General features: G+C 38.8%; 1 protein-coding gene across 6 annotated transcripts in view; it reads right to left on the minus strand.

Annotated features, from left to right (window-relative positions):
• The window catches only part of LOC306868875 (caskin-2-like), a 54,904-nt gene that overhangs the window by 30,561 nt on the left and 413 nt on the right, over positions 1-23,930 (minus strand). For all 6 annotated transcript variants that reach the window (XM_079415315.1, XM_079415313.1, XM_079415316.1 and 3 more), the window contains exon 2: positions 19,528-20,062. In XM_079415315.1, coding sequence (XP_079271441.1) covers positions 19,528-19,621 — 94 coding nt within the window. In that variant the 5' untranslated portion in view covers positions 19,622-20,062. The remainder of the gene's footprint in view (positions 1-19,527; positions 20,063-23,930) is intronic.

Genomic DNA, 23,930 nt, shown 5'->3' on the forward strand with positions numbered 1-23,930 from the left:
CTAGGAGATACAGGACTAAATAACACTGTCTCTTCCTGTGAACAACAAAGGACACTTCATTAACCTCCAACCTCTGCCTGACCTCACCAACCAGCTCAGGGGGCGTTAAACTGGCAGGAGGATAGAAAATAATAGACCACTCAATAGTGATCTTTGGGTCTCTGATCTTCAGCAGCTGTGGCCCTCAAGGGAAACAATTCTGTCACTGCAAAACATGGACAGTGTCTCAAGACTATTAGCCAATACTGTTCGCTTCATCCGTCAAAATGAAGACATCTCAGTGTGGCAGTTTCACAGTAAAATATATATTTGCAATCTTTAAAAAACTATTCATCTTCAAAAAACATCTTCTGAAAGTGACCCCCCCCCCCTCACGTTTGGCATCAAAAATTTGGAATTTACCATGGGGGATTTGTTATAATAATATTCTGAAACAATTAGCAATTTCAGAATAAATACATAAGCATTGAGATATATAAAAAGCATACTGGAAGAAGATACAAAAATATGCTACATTGCCCATCTCACTTGTGGCCTAAATTCTTTTCAATGCAACATGATAATGTTATATTTCATTATTCAATCTACATGTTCTGTTTTACACCAGCTTCCATTTTGTATTTCCAGAATCTTTCCCAGTAATGACAAAACAATTTAACTAGACCACAGGAACGTCAGAGAAACCCACAGTGTCTGCCTAAAGGTGAATCAGTGTTTGTATTCCCAGTTCGGCGAGGTCAGAGTTCAAGAGAGTGGGGGCATTGGGGTAGAATGGAACCTAGAACGCAGACACTGGATAAACCCACGATGTGGAGTCACAGTGACGATCCATCGCCCATCCTTATTATGAAGCTGTCACAGCAATGAGTGACCAAAACACAAAAAAAGCCTTTGAAGTGAAGCTCTATAACCTCAATCCACAGAAGAAGTTAACTGACATGGTCTCAATAGAACCTAGTTACCTGCCATACATAATGAGATGCTTTGAAGTAAAACAAGGGCTCTTGCTTAAAGATGGAAAACCTAGGGAAATAAACGATTTTGGTTAAGATTGTGACAATCCATTAACCACTAATTTTGTACTTTCTAGAGAGCTGATTTGTATCTGACAAATTTCTGAGTTTTTTGACCATTTCATTAAAAAGAACCTGCTAAAACAAGTCATTTGTTTGTGAACCTGATTACACAAGTTGTACAAAAAAAAAAAAAAACTCTGCCGTTCATGTGCAAAACGTTTATTCGAGTTATTTTTAATGCAGTTTATGAGCAAGAAAAAGCACCTCCTCTTTGGTTACCACACTGGTAAGACTGAAAATATCTACTTTTTAAAAATTTTTTGCTAAAACTGGCAGGCATAAAGCAGAACGGGTTTTCCACCACAAGAATGCATTTGGCTGTTTTTGTTAAACTCTGCAATAATTAAGGATTTCGTTGAACTGTAAAGCCAACTTCAGGTTTCTGTGGAGTAAAGCTTGTAAACTTGAGTCTTTAAAAAAAAAGAAAGAAAGAAAACACTAAATTTAGGCAACCACTGCTTATATCAAAAGTACACAATTATATGTTCAACTACAAAAGAGCAGCCAACGCCTTTCACTACTATAACTGACAATGCGTTGGAGCCAAGCTGTAAACATACACACCCAAAGGAAAAGCAAGGCTCATGATTTTACCCTGCCTCTGGTGGTAGAGTCACACAGATTGTGCTCCATCTGAAACGAGCCATAAGCACTGCCATATTAAAATATGACACTTCCAAAAAGCTTTGTTGCACAGGTAGTCGAACCAAAACTGCTACGGACTCCCCACATATAGGACACTTAAATTCAAGACTGAGCTGTATATAATCTGATACATGCAGACAGGATTATAAATGAGAACCTTGTAACTGATGAGTTGCACTGGTAACATAGCGGTTAAAGATATAAGTTGGTAACCCAAGCGTCTGTTTAAGTCTAATTTTGGTCCATTTAGTTGAAAAAATAAGTATTGGTTTGGCTACATGTGTTGTCTTATTGGAAGTCTTTATAATAAACCACTATTTATGATAAAATTGGTGTCTATGCATGGCAGTATTTTTGGAAACTGAGGTATAGCTTGCACACCTTACAAAATAATCACCTTTAGTCAAAGTTGCTATATGAAACAAAGTTGACTTCTTTTTTTTGTCATTTTTGCCTTTTATTTTAATAGGATAGTCAGTAAGAAAGCAAAGTGGGAGAGAGAGAGGGGGCGGGATCGGGAAAGGTCCATGAGCTGAGATTTAAATTTGGGACACCAATGGCCCTATGGGGAGCTGACAACTTCTTGTACTTTAAGGTATGGCTGAAATCAACAAAACATTATGGCAGCTGTAGGAAAGGCCATTTCACCTTTCAAGAGCCAATCTTGAAAGGCCCAATGCTGTTCCTGGCAACACGTTCTCACTCCCAACTCGTCACATATTGAAGCTTGGTCAGGACTACTTGGCGTCGCATTTTTCGATGTGCAGGTCCTCCATTGTTTGTCTTAATTTAATGGTTTGCATGCATTTGTAAAAATATAGAAATTATTTAATATAAATTAATACTTTCATTGGAGCACCTGACCCCACCCTTACCCTAAACCTACCCACTTCTGAACAATATAAAACACGTAACAGGCAAATATAAGTGCAGTCACAGCAAGAACTGCAAAAACTGACCATAAACAAGCAGTATAAAATAATTACAAACAAGTCGTGTTGCATTCCAAGTCTTCTGAAGCCATACAATGTCTTTATGCGAAGAAGAGAGTAAAACAAGGTTTTATATCGCTGAAAATGATCCCGCTCCATTAACGTGCTCATATCTCATTCAAAAGATACAATACTCGTCAACATGTGACGAGTTGAGAGTGAGAACGTGCTCCTGGAGGGCCACTCTAGCCCCAGTTAAACACACCTGAACCTCTAGGATCTTTGAGGAAGGAGTGTTTGGAAATGTTGGAAATGAAAAACCCCTGTCTGTAAACCCCTGTCCTATTGGTAAATGTATAACTGTGTTTTTTATTCCAGAAAATGCAAGTGCAATGGATAGACCAAATGGATTTGGAAAACCATTTTGGAGAATTCCATATTTCAATATTCAAGAAGCTGTGCTTGCATTCACAGCAACTGTATCCTACAGACTGTTATCAAGTGTGACTTTGATCCTTGAGCTGAATGTTTGATGCTTGATTTCTATACATCGGCTCCTTGCTGCACACCAAACCGCCCCGAGCAGTCATGACCACTGAAACAATGGCTTAATGACTGACAACCTTCCTCTTCGGTAATGACTACTCAAGAAACTTCTTGATTAAACTGAAGGAAGGCAGGGGTGGACTGCTTAGCATCTGTGGCCGTCTCAAATGTTTGAGGCCTGAAGAATTTCAGCAGAAAGCCAGAGGTGGCAGATTCCAGGAAGTTCACAGCTCCATTCCAGTCCTTTTGACCTGACAATGGAACGCCTGCAGTGCGGGGAGATTACATGTTTGGAGAAAGAGAAACACTTCCCCTGGTCCTCTTATGGGCTGTGTAAATGAAGCTGGCGACAGCTACCACTCTGGATTTTGTACCATATCAGAGCTGAGAAACCGAGAGTCTCACTCACAAAACTAGGCTCTTTCAGAGACCTGCTGTGCTAATACACTGAGCAAGGAAGTGGCCTAAATCTCAAAAATTAAGTATACTACTTGAGGAAAAGGATGTGAACTGCCTACAATTTTAGCTATAGTAGGCAAATTCCTGCAGCCGTGTTCCAACATATATTATATGAAATGCTCAACGAAACCATAAATGTGGGGTTTGGGTGCACATTTGTACACATTTTCCTTAGCACTTGCTGGATTATGTCATGGGAAGCATAAGATCATAGGAAGCAGGAATTAGGCTTTCTCTAGTCCTAGACTGTGCTTGAGGTAACATCTATGTCCTGTCATCAACACTTCCTCCAGCACTTCATTGAACACCTGGGCTCCTTTCCACATCTACAGACAGAAATCTTAGACTCTGATCAGAGCAAATGCACAGTCCCTTTCAAACCAGTCTCAGGTTACGTAATGACAGCAAATTACAACTCATCTTCATCGTTTTGCTCATCTCTCTGGCTCTTCACATGGATTTGTAAAGCGCACATAGTGTCCACAGCGAGAGACAGGGTGGCGCAGTGCACTTCTGCTCCAGCAGGCAAATACAAACACATCTCAGTTCACCTACCATGTCTTTGGTGGTCTTCTTTGTTTACACGTTGTTTTCTGTATGGAAGAATGCACTTCCCTTTATGAGCCACTTTTCCGGTTTGTGCCATCCCAAACCAGAGGCAAGGGGGGTTGGGTCTCCACACAGATGGAGGGATTGTTCGAGTGGGGACGGAGGGTGAAAAAGCAAGTGTGACCCTTGGCGAGATTAGGTGGGGGGTCTGTTGACACAGGCCCCATCGAGAGCACCCAGGCTTTCAAGGACTAAGGATAGGCCCCTTATTGAACTTCCTTCCCTAGACCATTGTTCCAAAAAGTAGGATCACTTAAGACTATTGTGTTCGTTCGGTCCTCCCCAGCAAAACACTTCCAGGTCTCCAAGCAGAAGATGAGAAGATCTCCTGGTGAGGTCATTCAAAAAACACTTTTGCTCCTAGTGGTTAGTACATGTGCTGTGGTACTTTATCGAGGGCTTGGATTGTTCTATGGATGTCCAATGTGTCAAGCTGGGGAAGTTTGATCTGATTCTGTAAAACAGCTTGTTTGTCTGATCACTTCCTGTACTCATGGATATCTCTACACTCCATTTTATAGGCTTTAAAAATGTAGGTAAATAATTAAATATACGTTTTAACATCTACTTGGCAACGATTGCTTTTGCTTCAAAATGAAGATTCCTCTCATATGCACCCAAGAAAGAAAGGGAAAATATGAAACACAAAGTTAGAAAATGTACAAATATGTTAAAAAGAACCCTGTAATTTTGCTACACACTAACCTCAGCAGTTCCCATGAGATGATTACTGAACCAAAACGGGCAAAACGACGCCTGTGAACAGAGATAAAGGTGAACAACTGGCCCAGCTCACAGTGATTGTTGTTTAGGAGAGCTGGCAGACCTTTCACACACTTAAAGCTCTCCACACTGGAATGCAGAGACTCACGTAGGCCTGTTCTCAAGACCCCCGATGAAGCCCTGATAACAGGGATGGCAGGTCCTCCGTGAGAGATAAATCCAGTCTTTATCTGTGTAATATCTGTCTTTCCAGTATTGTAGGCCATAAACATTGCATGTTTTAATCAAACCTCCAGACTGCAACTAAAATGGTTGCAAATGCAACAAGAAAAACAAATATAAGTGACCATAATTTAAAACCTAGTCGCCAATGGTGACAGTCAGGAAAACTTTGCGTCTACACTTTATTTTGTCAGATCTGATAAGGAGCTGTTTGTTTGTTAGTTCCAGGGTTTCCCTGACGTAACCCTAAACCCAGTATTTTGGTCACCCCTAGATGACACTTTTTCTAAACCGCCATATATTTAGCACTATTCTGTAATTTGCAAACAACAAAAAAAAATAATTTGGACACAAAAATGTTTCATTTTACGAGGCAAGGGCTCATTTTTCTTGAATCTGGAGCCTTGGGAATGTCAACAGTGACGTCTGGGAAGAATCAAGAGGGCTCAGCGTATGATTGAGGGAGGTACGGAAGATAGATTAGAATTTAGTTTAAAGAGAGGCAGGATACGTATGAGTTCATTCTGCCCCACTGCTGAGGTTTGGGATGCCCTTGCCTGCTCGGGGTTAAGCATCACAGCGTGTAAATAAATAATCGTTGCAGATGGGCCCAGAGGAGCATGTGGTCACACGTGCAGCCAACTCAAACACGCCACAGAGCACAAGCATCAGAGTCCTCCGAAAAAAAGTCAAAAAAAGGCTAAAGTTGTTATTAAAACCGGGACAGTTCACGCTAGGGGCTACCACTTACCATTGGTTAGTTTTAGGGGCGTTTCCTCTGAGGAGGCAAGGGAGGCAGTGCCTTCTCAAAAAATGGATGAGAAAATAATCCACAGTACAAAAATAAAACAACACAAATATTATGAAATATGACATTAAAAAAACATAAATCACTTGCTTTTTCTAAAATGACAACAGCGGTTAAATTTACAGAGGGAGGCATTGTTTCTCTTGCCTCCCCGAATAATGTGAATACTTAATATGCAGTTGAAGAAAAACTTGAAGTAAATTTAGTCCATTTCTGCCCAAAGAGTCTTAAAAGAGTTGACCCTTAAATGCATGAATGTTTCACCATTACATATTCGGGTCTTTAGCGACCCGGACCTATATATCCAACATGGATAAACATCTAACTGTTGCAATAGCAAAAAACTCTCTTGATATTTTAAGAACAATTACAAAAGAATAAAATAAAGCATATTTCATTACTTTTTGGAACTTACTAGGGTTCAATTTTAGCAGATGATTTTACCATGGCTGTCATCTTCAAAGCGCACTTCCACAGTACATCCAGCATCTGGCTCATATTCGTGATGTCAACCATATTCTCAAAACTATTGTTTTCAATGACTTCAAAATCAATATTTCGATCGCTGGCAGCTTATTCCCCACATCCACCATCAAATGACAGTGACACTTATATTTCATTGCGAACAGTAATTGCTCTGCAGTAAAGCCATTCAAGCCATTTGGTTAAATTTTTGCTGATGATATTCTTTTGATTTATCCCTGTGGTAATATTTCAAGTTTTTTCTTGTTATATTGTGTATAATGGATAGATTGAGGAATACTAAGAAATTTGATGTCTACCTTAAAAAAATGAAGAAGGTAAAGGGTAGTGAATGACGTCCCGGGGTCGCTAAAGACCCGAGGTGTGTATTTAAGGGTTAAAAATCACGAAATAATACAAGGCACTGAATGTGGAAAGTTTATCCATTCACTAGATTGAGGACAAGAGCAAACTTTCATTTTGACTTTCATTTTGAATGTCACAAGTCACAATGTCACATTTCATCCACTGCAGAAGAGAAGATCAGGCTGTGACATCCCTAAAAGGGTCAGTAAATTTAAGTTAATCTCAGTGGTCAGAGGGCAAAGGTTGAGCACAAGATTAGATTTAACACCAAACCCCTAAGCTTAGGAAACAACAACTTCCAATGGCTTTTGTGGGAGAGCGTTCAAACTCATTCCATGCTGGCAAACCAATGCTAAAACAAACAAATCAAATGACCATTGGCCTTTTTCAACACAATGTAAAAGTTCAACATCTGACAATTCTCTGAAACTGAAAAAGTGTAAAAGCAGTTCCTGCAGCGTCTCAAAGTCTGGCATAATCATTGACTTCTCAGTGAAGCCTCTCACATTATTACAAACTTATTTAGTGCAAATACCAAAGTAATTTACGGTGATTCAATTTGTTTTCAAGCTCAGGCCGTTCTGTGTTAGATAAAATGCAAAGCTGCAGCATCCGATTTCACCAAAAGCCATACTTGAGACCTAGTCCTGAATGCAGAGAGGAAAGTAACATAATTCACATTCGGCCACGCCTTCAACTTTAAACACAAGGCTGCATTTTTTAAATGGCAGCAAGTCACAAAACGTTTCAAAGAGTGCTGCCATTCTATAGAGAGATTGTGGATGACTGCCGCTGCCAAAGCTTGGATCTGAGGCCTCTGGAAAGCTATGGATATCCAAACCAAACACATTCCATGTTTTTATGTCCTGAAGAAACCAATCCTGGTTTCCCTTTAAAGTCGGATAAAAAAAAATGATCTCTGGAGACGGAGGAAGCCAATCCCATGCTAATAAATCAGTAATGTAAGTCCGCTGGTGTGTGAACTGTCCGCTTGACAGATTTCCCAGCTCTGGGTGTCTGTTGTGTCAGCGGAGTCGTGCCGTCACAGGGCCAGCGGTGCAGTTAATGGACAGGTCTGTGACTGTGCTGTGGTCAGGCTGTGTCACGGAGGACAGAGCGGAGCACGAGACATGCTTTCATCTCCGTGCCAAATGACGGGGTCCGGCAGCTGCAGGGCCGGCCACCGGGGAGAGCAGAGAGGAGGCTCACAGGAGAGCAAAACTATTTTTTTCCTGGTTAAACAACCATAAATTGACTGATGGGCAGGTCCTCTGAGAATATGTACATGCTGAAAGCAGATTTTCAAAGAACTAGAATGGCTGTCATTCACAAAGTTCTACACATTCCCCTCCCATTGCGTTTGTATTAAATAGGTTCTCCAATTTGATGGTGCACCTACCAACAAAGCCTGTTCAGACTCAGAGCACATTCAGGGATGTATTTTATATTGAGTGTTCACAATATTCTTGAGTATGTGTAGTCGAGAACAGAACAGCATGGAGCACATGCTGATATACAGTATATATTTAATTAATTAAAAGGATAATTCACCCATAAGCCTTGGATTAAATTGTTTAATTCATTTGGATTACTTTTACAAAGTCTTAATGAACTTTGAGGAAAGATTTGGTGGAATGGATTTTCAGATAAAAATATCTTCTTGTGTGTTTTGAACATGACATCAGGTTTTATGGGTTTGGAACAACATGACAGAATGGAAAAAATATAAGACTAATGAACTGGAAGGAAACTTATTTCCGATCTGTTCCTCAAACAAAGCGCAAAAGTTGTATGAACTACTTCGGTGGTGTTTTCCTGTCATTTTTTTGGGCTTAATACTATGGACTAGTATCAAATCAGTATCACCTGTGACCACACTTAAAGGTATAGGTCACTCAAAAATAAAAATTCTGTCATTAATTACTCACACTGTTGTTCCAAATGCGTAAGACCTTTGTTCATCTTTGGAACACAAAGTAAATATTTCTGACCCTCCATAGACAGCAAGGGTGCTACCACATTCAAGACCCAGAAAGGTAGTAAGGACATTGTTAAAATAGTCCAAATTGTTAAAATAGTCAGTGGTTCAACCTTCATTTTATGACGCCTTGAGAACACTTTTTGTGTGCAAAGAAAACAAAAATAAAGACTTTATTCAACACATTCTTACTTTCTAATTGTCACTTGGAACTACTGATGTCACATGGGCTATTTTAACGATGTCCTTACTACCTTTCTAGGTCTTGATCATGGTAGTACCCTTGCTGTCTAGTCAGAAAGCTCTTGGATTTCAACAAAAATATGTTCATTTGTGTTCCAAAGAGGAACAAATGTCTTGCGGGTTTGGAACGACATGAGGGTGAGAAATTATTGACAGAATTTAAATTTTTGGGTGAACTATCGCTTTAATCCAGGTATTGGATTGGTACGTCACTTCCAAAAATTGGCAATTACATTAAAAAAATTAACGACTTAAACCACTGTCAGTTCATTTAACACAGTGTACCATGGTTAAATACATTAGGTAGAGTTACCCCAAAAATCAGCATGGAAAATAGTCCACAGATCTTGTCTGGGGCTGCTGATGAGGTGTTTCTGCACGTTTCAGAAGAGTAGACCCATAACATTTGATGAAAAAATACTGTAGCACTGAATAAAGGAAATTTTCTTGCTATTCCAAATGAGGAAAAACAACTTCTCAACTGCTTCATGACAAGAGGTCGCTTTAATGATATGTGTGCAAGAGCTCAAAAACTACAATTTGATGAGTAAAGTGCAAACAGGTTATGAAGCTAGTAATAAAACAAACCATAGCTTTAAAGTGCAGCCTGTCAAGATGGAGAAAAATAAGAGGCTGTCATTTTAAATGATGTGAAAGGGTTACAGCTCCTTTTCCGAACAAGCACTTTGGATAAGAATGTTGAATATGGAATTTTAGAAGGGCTGAACTTTGCTTTCATTAATATTTGTAATGGCACAAGCCACCATCCAGATCACAGGTGCAAGGTTGTGCCAGTGCCCACAAGGGGAATGCATTTCAACTAGGATTAAAACAAGCGGTAATTTCCTCCTGCCGCTTCCTATTATGTCTCAAGAACAACAACATGAGAGGGGAAGATTATTCAACAAGAGGGAAACATCTGTTTCAGCCACTACAACCAGCACCTAAGGAATATTATGTTTGTGGCATGTGAGAATAACCTGAAAATAGCACTCCAAATTTAGTAACTGATCTTGAATTTGCAACATGTATTGCATTTGTATACAGAAAACAACTGATTTAGGATCAGTTTCTAACTATATTGAAGTGAAATAATTGATCTTCAATTGGCTGGAGCGTCATTGAGCTTAAGAACTGTGGTATTTCAGAAGGAGATGTGCAATGTAATCCCTCAAATTTAGTTAATAACCAGTTATCGTTTTGAAACTTCACTTACAGCCACTGCTTTAGTTTTGAAAGCATATTTAGGGTTAATAAGGTGGAATGCAAAACAAGATGATAGCAGAAGCTATGTAACATGCAAATGATCCGTGCTCTTAATGTGGGTGTGTGTGATACACATGGACAAGGCAAATAGAGTCAAAGCTCCAGCATTGAGCGTCAGTAAAATTACAGCAGGCCTGTTTCTGTGTGACTTCTCTCAATCCAGCATTAACAGACTTTTGACTCAGCAGAACATTCATTTTGTCATTTCAGCACAGGTGACCACACTGATGATGATTATCATGTAGGAAGAGACCAAGAACTGCTGACAGTGTGGTACATGATGATGTGGAGGTGGTTTACTAAGCATTCTTTGCCAGTAGTCGTTAAGCTTTTATCCAACTTGACTAACAGTATACTTATTACTGCTTTAGTCCTCTAGGAGTAACCTGGGGTTAAAGTGTCTATAACAAGGGAGTAATGATGATAGCTTATCATGATTACAAATCAGAAATCGTCCAGTTATCAGACATTTGTCTACTGTGACATTTTCATGACAAATAAGCACATTTTCAGCGAAGTTAAAATCCTTGTTTCTATTAACCGCAACACAAAAAAGCTATTAAAATTATTGTAAAGATACTGTATTTATAATGTACATCTGTACATTTAATGTATTCATTTTGATTATTTTTTAAATAAAAAACATGTTATTACAGTAACACAATTCTTTTGAGCTCATTTGTGTTATAATACTGTTTTTACTTTCTTGGCCAAAAGAAGTCATTTTTTCGAATGCATACATCAGCTTAAACTGTTATTCAACACCACACACACACACACACACAGGAACATGCTGAACATTTTGTTCTCATACAGGATGAAAAGGAAATTCACACCCCATGCTTTGTTCAGTAAAGCCTTTATTCTCCTATCCCAAACTTTCATCGGTTTCCCCAGAATCCACTCCCATTCCACTGAGATCATGTGCTGCTGGCATGTGATTGACAGTATCTGTCTGAGATATGCAGGCGCTGCAGGAGATAAGGTGACAAATTAACAGCACCAGCGATGCGTAGACCTGTTCTTCTGCTGCATCTGTGCTTTCAGTTTACTCTCCAGTCCGTTCATCAACATTTGAAAAGAGCTGGAGCCTTTCCATTTCTCCCGTTAAGACACTTTAAAGAGCCCATAAAAACAAAATTAGTGTTTTGTGGCCTTAAGTCCACATCTACTAGCTTTGAGGTCAGCTCTATGCTAGAGGGATTTTTGAAGTTCAAATATCAAACTCTTTTAGGAAATCAGGCCAAACATACAGAGCTTGTTTGAAGGGGTTTACATATATTTTTGCTGAATAAAAATATTAGAATGAGAGGAATTAAATAGCACTTCAAAATATCATTTTAAACTAAGCATCAGATAGTTGTATTTTCATATTTTTCATATTTGATAAAGTAAATATTAGAATGTAATTTTGTATATCACTAGAAAAACAATGTTAAATGGCTTAAATGGTCATTAAAAAAAAAAATAGACAAAATTTATTGCAATTAAAAATGTATCAATGCTTCCTGATACTTATAAGTAATTGAGTTGATTATTTCAGTTCACTCACCTGTAAAGCTATAAATACAATGTTACAAAAGGTTATATAGTGTTATGCAAGGACACTACTCAATGAGAAAAGCTTTTGAAAACAGCTACTGTCACAATAATCAAACAATATCACAAGAGGGATGAATGAATAGGTTGAGTAAATGATTCAATGACTCATTCATAAAGACCAGTAAGTGTCATAAAGGTCACTGGTTGCCACCAACTGTTGTGAAAAGTCTCATGCTGCGTCCCAATTCACCTACTTATACTATGCCCTAAAAGTATGTATTCTTTTTGTGAAGAAAAAGTACATACTTTTAAGTATGTAGCAGAATAGTAGGCAAGCTTTGGGACATACTACTTTGTCATAACTGCGTCTTTAACGGACGCTCTGTTGCTTAAGCCTCGTTCAGATTGTCAGCCCAAATCCAGTGATTTGTGCATCTCCCGATGGAATCTGATTTGAATAACTGACTGTCCACACAGTATATCGCAACTGTTCAAATCTGATTTGTGTGTCCATACGTGCTCTTTTGTTTTACTGAATGTGCATTGGTTTCTGTTCCAGTTCATTGTTCCGGCATCGGTCAATGATAAAACATATTGGTCTCTATTAGAACATGCTGCACAGTGCACTAGTATTGTGTTAAGTTCACAGTCCAATCCTCTGCTGCTCCAAGGCTGTCTCAACACAGAAAGTCTTGCAGTACCTGTTGAATTCATTCAAACTCCATTAGAGGACACAGAGGGCGCTGTGGGGCGTACATTCATACTAGCTCACATCATCTCTCCTATTCTTGTGCATTTTTTCCCTCTCATTCAAAGTTCGGAGGGTTATGTCACAGCCTGGACAATGGCTGGCACGCTCAGAGGAGGAATGCCAGAGAAATATCTGTGAAATACTATTACGCTCTAGCTCAAGGCAGCTGCATACTGCATACAGTGTTCTGAAGTAACATTGACCCTTTTTCCACATGTACTACCAGATTCTGCTCCTGCATTCCTGTGTGGAAAAGAAACGTGGCGTAGTCACACACAGCCATGCTTGTATGCGGCGGCAGGGCTCAGGCATTAATTGACTGCAGTGTTATGGAGCTCTGCTGGGGTCTTACTTAAGAGCTGTGTGCACTTATAGTAACTTTCCATTCCTAAAAACAAAAAACAGACAAGCTGTTTGTGCATGTAAGCTAAACTACAGCAAAGCGGAGCTTGAGGCACACACTGTTCTCTGGTTTATTCAGCATTATTCTGGCCTCAGGCAAGGCTGCAGTTCTCTTCCGAGTACAAGTCATCTGTGTCAGGAAGATAACCTTTGTATACTCATTCAGAGGCAGAAAATAATTGCAGTAATCTCAAAGCTTATGTGTGACACACCAAAGACTGCATTTGTGTGTCTGATGGACACAACAAATGCAGGATAAGGAGATAAGACCCGACATAAAATAAACAGTGTGTGGGTCATATACACACAAACAGGATGATTTCAGCCATTCAAATGTTCAGCTTGAATGCTGATTTACTATTCTCAGAATGTGATTTGATAATGTTTCATGTGGATGTCACAACATGGTCACTATTTTTTTTTCTGAAATTCACCATTTTCTGAAATGGTGAGCATATAAGGGACTTCTTCCAAGAAAAAACAACTTAAATTTTTGAATGGTATAGAGGTTTCCATTTTTAACATGCATCTAAATGGCTGTTTGGTTAAAATGATCACAGATAGATAATTCAGGTGATAATAGGGCGCATTATATAGAGATATTTCTCATCTTCTGAACAGCACCTGATATGCTCTCAAAATGTTTCTCTTTAGCGAACCAATTAAACATTTAGCAGGCAAGTGGCTGACTCGACAGACAACTGCCGTACAGAGACAGAATTTCACAGTCTGTCAAAATAAGTTTTAGCACGTCCCCTTCAATATGTGGCCCCCTACCAAAATGAGAAAATCTCATTAGTTTCCCCTGCAGCCATTAGTCGCAGTGGGGGATGCTTGATATTAAGGAGCATCCCATAAACACGCAGTTAAACCATTAACTAATGAATGAAAACCACTACAGTGGCTCTTTCAGAGGATCAAATGAAATCATCTGTGACTCTGATGTAGAGTGCCGTCATTACAAACTGAGAAACCACCACCGGCTCTTTGAGACCCATACAAACGTGCGCCCCATCTGGGGGGAATGATCAAAACCACATTCATTGAAATGAGTATTAAAAGAGAAAACACTGATGGGGAACTTGATGAATTGTCTGCACCCTGGATGCACCAAGGTGCTGGCGGTTAGCAGTGAGTGGTATGACCAAGATCTTATTTTGTAATAAAAAACTATGAGGAAATTATTAAGACAATTGGTTTATATATTACATAACCGTGAGGTAATGCTATTTTTGGATAACCCAGTGAATTAAATCCCTAACAATAGCACTTTATCTCAGTTTATTCTCTGGAATAAGGATAAACATGCTTTGTGTCGACCACAATGTGCTTTGTGTGGCGAATAACTGAGTGCCAAGAGCATGAAACCAAAGAAGTTCAAGAAGCATTCAGAAACCTAACTCTCAAACTATAAAGACTGTAAATGATGCGTCTGCTGTTGCTTACGAATTTAAACAATTGTTGATTATTGTTACGCATATTGCTGAGTCTGTGTAGTTCATTTCAAAGTTGTATTTATTAGGGGTGCTCCGATCAGGATTTTTGAGGCCGATCACAGAAAGCATTATCTGCCGATACCGATCACCGATACCAATCTTTTTAAAGCCTTATTTTTATTATGTAGAATTATTTATAGTGATACTCCAATCAGGATTTGTAGACATTTATTCAGGGCCTGAATTTCATTTTTGAGATTGAATTCCCCTCTTAGGTGACTCTTGTGAGAGGGGATTTTTTAATTTGATTAAAAAATTAAAAAAATTTAGAAATTTTTCAAAAATATATATTTATCTCACCTAAATTTTTTATCATGCAGTGCATTTTTATTTTTACAATCGTGCAATAGCTTACACACACCACAAGCCTGATTTTGTGAGCTGTATATGAGGTGGCCTTTTATGCCAGGTTCACACATAGGCCTACTCCGTTTGCAGTGTGTTTTTGCGCATTTTGAGAGAGAGCGCGCGGGTGATTCACTCACATAAGGCTTTCAAATTACTTTATAAGTTATTTAATTAAGAAATATGAATTGTACCTCACCTTCAGAATTATGATTATTTCACCCACGCTGGACAAAGACTGAGACAGTGCTCTGCATGTCGTGCCAAATCTCTCATGGCAGGCACGTCATCAGCTTGAGATCGATTTTTTAAGAGACCGCCGATCAAACATCCCCAAGCGATTATCGGAGCACCCCTAGTATTTATGTCACGATAAACGGTTGTAGTACCGTGTTGGATCTTCATCTAATGCACACAACTGTTTAAAAGTTTGGGATCTGTAAAACTGGTTACACTTTAGTATCCACCTTATTCCTAAATGCAGAAGTAAGCCTTTGGGTGAGACTTCCAACTAACTTATTAATAAGCAGCAAATTAGGAGTTTAGAGGCAAAAGTTGTAGTTAATGGTGAGAATTGGACCTTAAAATAAAGTGTGACTATACCTTTTTTTTATGTTTTTGAAGTCAGCAAGAATGATCACCAAAGCTGTGTTTATTTTATTAAAAATACTGTAAATATAGGAATATTTTCAAATATTTTTACAGTTTAAACTAACTGTTTTCTTTGTGAATATATTGTGAAATGTATTTTATTTCTGTGGTGCAAAGCTGAATTTTCAGCATCATTACCCCATTCTTCAGTGTCACATGATCCCAGATTAGAACCCACTTTTGAACAACAATGTCCACTGTGGCCTAACCGGACGTGACACAGTTTTCTACACTGACAGAGGAAATTCTGCATGTACAACAGGATTTTGGATGAAATTTCACTCTAGGTGGAGACACAAAGTTGAAGCAGCAAAAACAGAAACCAAAAAACAAAACGTGCCTGTCAGTCACAGCAGCAAAAAGAAAAAAAAAAGTATTTTATTATTTGCCGCTTCATGTTGCGTCTAGTTCCCTTGATTAACATGTATGCCAACAAACATCCCAGCACTAACAACAACTTGTCTGGGATAAAATCTGAAATAATAGAGGATTACACCACAGAGCATTATCACACACACAAACAAATTACTGTACAATCCCACCCAACCTCAAACCTCCATCTGTTATTGAGATGGTGAAAAGAAAAAAGTCCATCAAGCAAAATCCAAAGTCAGCAGTAGGCGTATATCGGACGTGCTCCTGACTCATCATGAGAACTTTCCACAGCCTTTCACTAGATATAAACACGGAGATCTAAAATAGGTCATGATATGAACAGCACATGATAAGAAGCGTCCGTGTGCCGGGGTCTCTCTATACCCGATAGTCTGTATGACCACCATCTGGGTCTTCATCGTGATTTATGAGAGTCTGAAGTGGGGTGAAAGCAAACCTGCGCTGGCAGATGTCAAGGGGAGCACAGCAACGAATACTTGGATGCCATAGAGGGTGTTGTTTTTGTTGCGCAGTCTTGATGAGCACGTGTACAAAAGCACAAGGTGATGAATTAGTAAAGGATCGTGGGTAATCTGACAGGCTGCGGCACAGGGGACTGAGACAAAGCGGCAGGGACGTGGGGCGGAGGCATGCTGGGTAGGCAAGTAAGCTGGCCGGGTCTTCTGCAGCATGAAGGATGAGGGCCACAAAAGCACACCGTGTGTTAATGACTGTATGAAAGCGTTTATGACCCTTAGCGCACTAAAGATGACATTATGGCGCAATTACTCAGCCTGCGTGCCACTCACACAATGGGCCAGGCATTTATTCTGGCCTGAAAAGACAAAAGATGAGGTTATACATGAGATCGAGTCCGTCTCTTGAAGTGGCTGCGTTATCTGTGCGTGTTTACACACACTTGGCATAGGTGTTAGAATAGCTGAGGTGGTGCTGGGTTATCAAACTGACCTCTCGCCGGCCTTGGAAATCAAACCCTGAAGCTTAAGTCCAAACAAAAGCCCAAAGGAGAAGTCTTGGTGACCAGGTGTTTAAACGGCAAGTTCAGGATGTGTAGAGAAAACAAAACACTATGATGTTAATTCAAGATTCAGGATTGGTTTCATTACTCTTTCCCATGAGGCACAGGCAAATATACAGCCAACCTGAGATAACTACAGACACCTGCCCAACAAGAGGACACAAACTTCAAAAGACAAAGTCCCCTGTGTTCTAATGGATAATTACAAGTGCCTTCACAAACATGTGAAAAGGTCACCTGCAAAGTGCACAGTATATTTAGGGCTAAGGTTGTTCCAGGTGTGAAGGTGTAGGCTACATTTAGCCTGAGAGTTTTTTCTGCCAACAAAAATGTCTCATGGTATATAGGATAAAAAGGGAAGTGCAGTTAAGAAGTTAATTCAACTTTCAGATTATTATTAATTTATTTCATATTTATTACATTAAATTTAAATGTTATATTTTAATTATTAGTATTATTATACACTACATTCAAAAGTTTGTGGTCGGTGTGTTTTTAATGTTTAAAGTCTCTTATGCTCACTATAAAGATGCATTCATATGATCAAAAACACAGCATAAACAGTAATGTTGCAAAATATTATTACACTTTAAAATAACCATTTTTTTATTCCTGTGATCAAAGCTGAATTTTCAGCATGATTACTCAGTCTTCATTGTCACATAATTCTTCATCATTCTAATATGCTGATTTACTGCACAAGAAACATTTCTTGTTATCAAGTGTATATTATTCCATTTAATTGGAACTATTGCTTCATAAAAGCAATAACCCACTCTGTATAACATTGTGCCTAACAACAACACTTCTTTACTATAGTAAAAACCACTGTAATATACAGCTTTTAGTGGCATATTGCTTTTACAACTGTCTTTATATGTTATCACAACAGACTACAACAGAGAAAAGACCCCATTTCTCTTCTGACGCCTGGCAGTTTGGGTGGTCTTTTTGGGGTGGAGCATTTCTCTTCCCCATTACAGACTACCACCGCACCACATCACAGAAAACATGGGGTCTTCATGCTGTAGTTGAGTGCCTACAGCTCGCTCTCAATCTACTGCCATAAAGATATAAAAGTACAATGCAAACACAGAGTCTGTTGATGTTATCACGACCCAGTTGGCAAGGTGTTCCAAAGGCCAAGCACGCTGCTCGTACAGAGATCACAAACCTGCAGAAACAATTCACTTCCAGCAAAGACTAACTGGTGGGACTGGGAAAACAGGCATCAGTGGGGTTCTCCAAGCAGTTCATTCATGTTAGACCATTAGAAAGTCAAAGTGCACAGAGATACGCTTAACCAAAACAACGGACACCATTGATCACTGTTGAGCAGACAAGCAGTCCTGAACTCTGACCCTCTGAAATAAGCTCTTACCATCAACCAATGAAATGAAAAGTAAATTTGCTCTGTGTAAGTAAATAAGGGCAAATGTGGTTGATCACTGTTTCTCATGACTTTATTTGTCATGAATATGTCTGCAACAATTCTGCAGAAAGTGCCACAGATTTCCAAGTAGGTCTCGCTGCAGTCCACAAGATCCAGGAGGTAGATTGGTATCTAGGGGGTGGAGATTGGTAGGTTTAGGGGTGGAGATGGGGTGGGTTTAGGGATCAGGGGGTGGAGATGGGTAGGTTTAGGGGTGGAGATGGGGTGGGTTTAGGGATCAGGGGGTGGAGATGGGTAGGTTTAGGTATATGTAAGGTGGGAGGAGTTGGATCTGGATCCAACCACACCCCCTGGATCTTGTGGCCTGCAGCGAGACGCTCCTCCAGATTTCCACAGAATTTAAAGTTCTTCATATCGCCACCCATTGCATGTTTGTTAATTAAATATTGTGGCTACTTTGATCCTGCTTTCAACCATCAATTATCATGCTTACCCATATTTAGAGGGTTAGTTAACCCAAATTTTAAATTATGGCCTCATTGACTTACCATTATTCCAAACCTGCACGACCTTATTTCTTCCGTGGAACAAAACAGGAAAATTTTAGCACACTGTAGTCTAAATATTTAAGTCTGCTCCTCACTTGAAACTATTGTATGGCTCAAGAAGACTTGGAATATAGTGTACAAGCAATTTGGACTACTTCTATATTGCTTTTTGGTCATTTGTGGATCTTTAATGCTCCTGATCACCATTTACTTTTACAGTATGAAAAAAAGAGCAGCATAAACATTCTACTAAATATCATCTTTTGTGTTTTATGCAAGAAAGAAAGTCACGCAGGTTTAGAATGACTTGAAGGTAAATAAATCATGACAAATTTCAGATTAATGTGTCAACTATTTCTTAAAATCCATCTTGCAGAATGTCCCTCACAATTCATGGACAAAATGTGGGAAAATATGCAGAATCTGTACAGCCATGAGCACCCATGTAGATAATTTAATAGAAATACATGCATACTGAGAATTGTTTTAGGTAACTGTTCTATAATAACTGTTCTAACTTGTTCACACAGTGGACCCTTTATTACCCTGCTAGTAGAACAATTGCCAATGATGGTCTGCAAAACATCTTCATGGAGACACATGATGTCAAATGCAGTGATAGGATAGACAGGTAATGTACTGTTACTTACTGCTTTTGCTGGCTTTGACCTTGGCCAGCAGTTTCTGCGTAGTAGCTAGATCTCCATTCTTGACCGCTTGTAGAAGATCCTGCTCTTTTCCCATGATCTCCACCAGCCAGTACTCCACCAGCGTCCCACAAGAGTCCTGCTGCTCCCTTACACCTCCATACAGCGGCGCAACCGCGGCATGAACCTATCCCAGAATCCTCTCTTTCGGTAGTGCTACAGTCGGGGTAGGTGACAGCCAGACGTCCGAGGGAACCGCAAGCAACCAGATATCTGTGCTTCTCCAACAATCACGTCACCAAAATCAACAGACTTCAGCTCTCCATTTGATTATGGACACGGAAGGCCGGAGAAATGGAAAATCTATTTTGCCTTATAAATTGCCTTCCGGTTTTTCGTTCCTAAGTTTCCAGAGCCTTTTCAGGGTAACGAAGTCGGTTTTGGTCGCGTGGAGCTCAGTTTCTGAGAACACAGAGGCCCTCCTGATGCTGTGGTTTAGAAAGTTTAGAAGACCGGAGTGGCACAAGCAGACCAAAACCTGGAAAAGTAGTGGGCGAGAAAAATAGTACTGTTAATACATCAGCCAAGTGCAGTGCATAAGCAAAGCAGCAAGAGGGAGAAAGTAATGCTGAGAACAGAAGCCCACTATGAAGCTCTGACAGCAAGCCTTTTGTGATCAAATAAAGACTCTTTTCACCTTTCAAACAATTCCTTCTCAAGGAAAGGTTACAGGTGGATTATTCATGCTTAAAGGGATAGTTCACTCAAAACTGTAAATTCTGTTACCATTTAGCCACCCACATGTCATTTCAAACCTGTATGACTTCCTTCTGTGGAACACACACAAAAAAAAGATATGCTACTGTTCAAAAGTTGTAGTTTTTTAAGGAATTACTTATTTTTATTCAGCCAGGAAATATGACAAATAATGTCTTACAAAAGACAAGTCTTATAAAAAGGATTATTATAAGAAAATCTATTTCAAATAAATTATACATTCATCAAGGGATCTAAAATGTATCACAGTTTTCAAAATAAAAATAGCAGCACAACCATTTTCAATGTTAATAAAAAATCAAACAAAGAGCATCAAGTAAACATATTACCCACTGACACTGAAGACTGGAGTAATGATGCTGAAAATTCACCTTTACATCACAAGAATAAATTACATCTTAAAGAATACTAAAGTAGAAAACTCTTATTTTAAACCGTAATTATATTTCACAATATTACTGTTTTTACTGTATCAAATAAACGCAGCCTTGGTGAGCAGAAGAGATTTCTTTCAAAAACAATAAAAAATATTACTGAAACCCAAACTTTTGGGTTTTGGCCAAGTCAGTGGGGTTCAAAACAACACTGGACCAAACTGACATTTATTGCATGGACAAAAACACTTATTTTTATTATTATTATTACATGACATGATGGTAGAATCTTCATTTTTAGGTGAACTGCACCTTTAAGATAAATGTAGCCACCAATATATGTCTAATCTTTGTGTTTTTTGTGTGTGTGTGGGGGGGGATGTCAGGATAGTACAACCTGTTATGATATCACATCAAAGGAAAAACTAGAAAAAGAGATGTTCCTGGTAGATCCACATGACTGTGTGTCAATAAGTCAATAAAGTCTCTTAAAATAGAAGATAGTTTGACCTTTTTAGCCATGAAGCAATGTTAGTTAGATCTGACACGACCAAGGCATGATTTCCGCAAAAACTGTTGGTAACTATGTCAGTAAAATGTTGGCTTTAAGTATGCGACTGCACATTTAAAATTTGTTGGCCAAGCATTTGTATCTGCGTCTACATGCCTAACCCCAAATATGAGCAGCTGTAGTAGTAATAGTAATTATTAACATTTAAACAAGCCAAAAGAAACATGTTCACTACAAAAAAATCGTCAAACATACATGCTGTCAAAGCAAAAAAAAAAAATGAACAAGTGTGGTCAGTAAGGGGCAAAGAAAAGCAAAAACAATAACCATATGCAGCGCAGCACATGGCAACTCCACATTCAGCAGTCAGGCTAGCTGGTGTCTCGGTCACAGCGTAAGCATTAAATGAGCACCACACGGCCGGCGCATAATCACTCCTCCATTATATAACACTGCACGATCTTGCCTACACACCCAAAAGACTCTAAGGGAGTAAGCAAAGCTGTCACTCTCAATAGCTGTAATCATGTCCCTAAGGGCCAATAGTATTGTCGCTCCAAACCAATGTGTGAGTTTTTGAGCCAGGGTGGAGTGCTGTTATGATGGGTTTATGGTGTTTTGATTGAACTTTATGAGTGTGCTCTTTATCGTTCGGAAATCCACAGTTCGAAAAAGAAAAGGGGAGGAACAGGACAGGTGAATGTGAACTACTTTTACTGCTGAAAATAACTCAAAAACAGGAATAACGGTTAGGCAAGCCCAGTAACTGGCCCTCATGTTTACAAACCATCAATTTAATTTCAGGGATGCAAAAAATAAGCAATAGGTTAGTCGCTAATCATGGTTTTCTCCAGTAATTCTGGGAAGTTTGTATTTGGGAGTTTGGAAGTGGTAATTACGACGTCAGGTGTGTTCAAATCACATTGGGCCAAGCAAGATGGCAATGTAGCTACTCTACAAAAACACAGAAAGATTTTATTACCTCTACTACAAAATGATGATGTTTTTGCTTTGTGTTTTTCCTCAGTTTCTGAAGATTCTCTAAATGGAACCATTATTTCTAGTGTGATTGTACTCTACTACATGTACTATCATATTTTGTACAGGCAACTTTTATTGTAAATGAAAAAACAAATATTACATTTCAACAAATTTACCATGAATGCAGAAGCTGCATCCATCAATATTTTCTGAGCTCAAAGAAAATCCTGAATTTCCCATCATAATTACAACTTGTGATGGAATTTGTGTGCATTTAACGGATTTATACGATCTTTTCGGCATGACTTGAACACATCAGTCTTTATGAAACTGTAATAATTAGGCAGGTTTACGCTTAACCTGATCCCCTAAGAAGATGGGCCTCCTAGAGGACATTTACATGAAACGTGTTCAATAAAAACACATACTCGGAGCTCAATAATTGGACGTTTTTCATAGTCGGACAATGTTTAACATGACGCATTCTTAAAAACTGGCAGGAAAAATGCAGGCTCCAAAAATGTCCATCTAAATTTGTACAGCTGTAGATGTACTGCTTTAAAAAAGATCAATTTAAAAAGATGCAACTTCTCTCTATCATAACTACTCCATATCACAAATGTTTCATTCTTCTATTAGTAATGTTTTGCCAGTGACTGATTTTTATGAAGGGCTCTACATGGACATCAGAGCTAAGGGCGGTCTTTAGTTAGTGCTGACATGATGTTATTTTCTTTCTTGCAGCTTCAGAATGATCAGTCTCATGGCTTTTATGCCTCAGGTGTAAATAAAAATAGTAGTTACACTTTATTTTTAGGTGCCCTTGTTTCAGTGTATTTAATATTATTAATTAATATGCCTTTAAGTACTGAGTAATATTAATTAACTACATGTATTTACTATATGGTTAGGGTTAGGAATGGAGTTTGGCTTATGCATAATTTATTGTTATTATAATAGTAAGTACATTTAACATGTGTAACAAGGACACCTTAAAATAAAGTGTTACTGAAGGTTCTTTACTGGTTCCATAAAGAACCTTTATAATCAATGGAATCTTTCAAATGCACAAAAGGTTCTTTATACTGGGAAAACAGTCTTCAGATAAGTTCTTATATGGCACAAAAATACTTCCTTTTTTAGCACATTTATTTTTAAGAGTGTGAGATAAAAAGCAAAATCAGGAACCGAGCAAAGATGACGGGTGAGGGCTCCATACTTTGACAGTGAGTAACCTCAATTGAGATGAATGGGGATGCTAGAACAGGTTCAGTCCTGGAGTAACCCGAGGTTGTGATGGATCAAGTCTTCTGGGGTTTAGAACTATATTCGGTTCGGTTAGCCGACCCCTTCAGTCCATACAGTAGGTGTGTAATACAGACATCACATGTGTGCCAAAATAAACAAACAATGATATATATAATAATTCTTCATAGCACCATCCATAAATCAAACAACAGCTGCTGCTAGTTTAAGTTAAAGCACATCTAACAGAGCACCGTAAACTATTCAGTTTGTAGACTTGATATAAATTTGATATAAAAAATCACCATGGTAAGTCAATTTTAGTTACTACAACTGAACTGAGAGGTAAATTGGTAGGCTATTAGCCGCCGCCAGTGTTATTAAAAATAAATACATAAATAAACAGAACTTTATCGCTACTTTACAATCATGTATAAACTCTTATTAAAGTTAGTATTTTTGAGTAAACTAGAAAATGAAACCAGAATTCGATGAAGTATCACATCAAACATTAGCGC

The sequence above is a fragment of the Barbus barbus genome (genome assembly GCF_936440315.1).
Source record: "Barbus barbus genome assembly, chromosome: 4".
Taxonomy (NCBI): domain Eukaryota; kingdom Metazoa; phylum Chordata; class Actinopteri; order Cypriniformes; family Cyprinidae; genus Barbus; species Barbus barbus.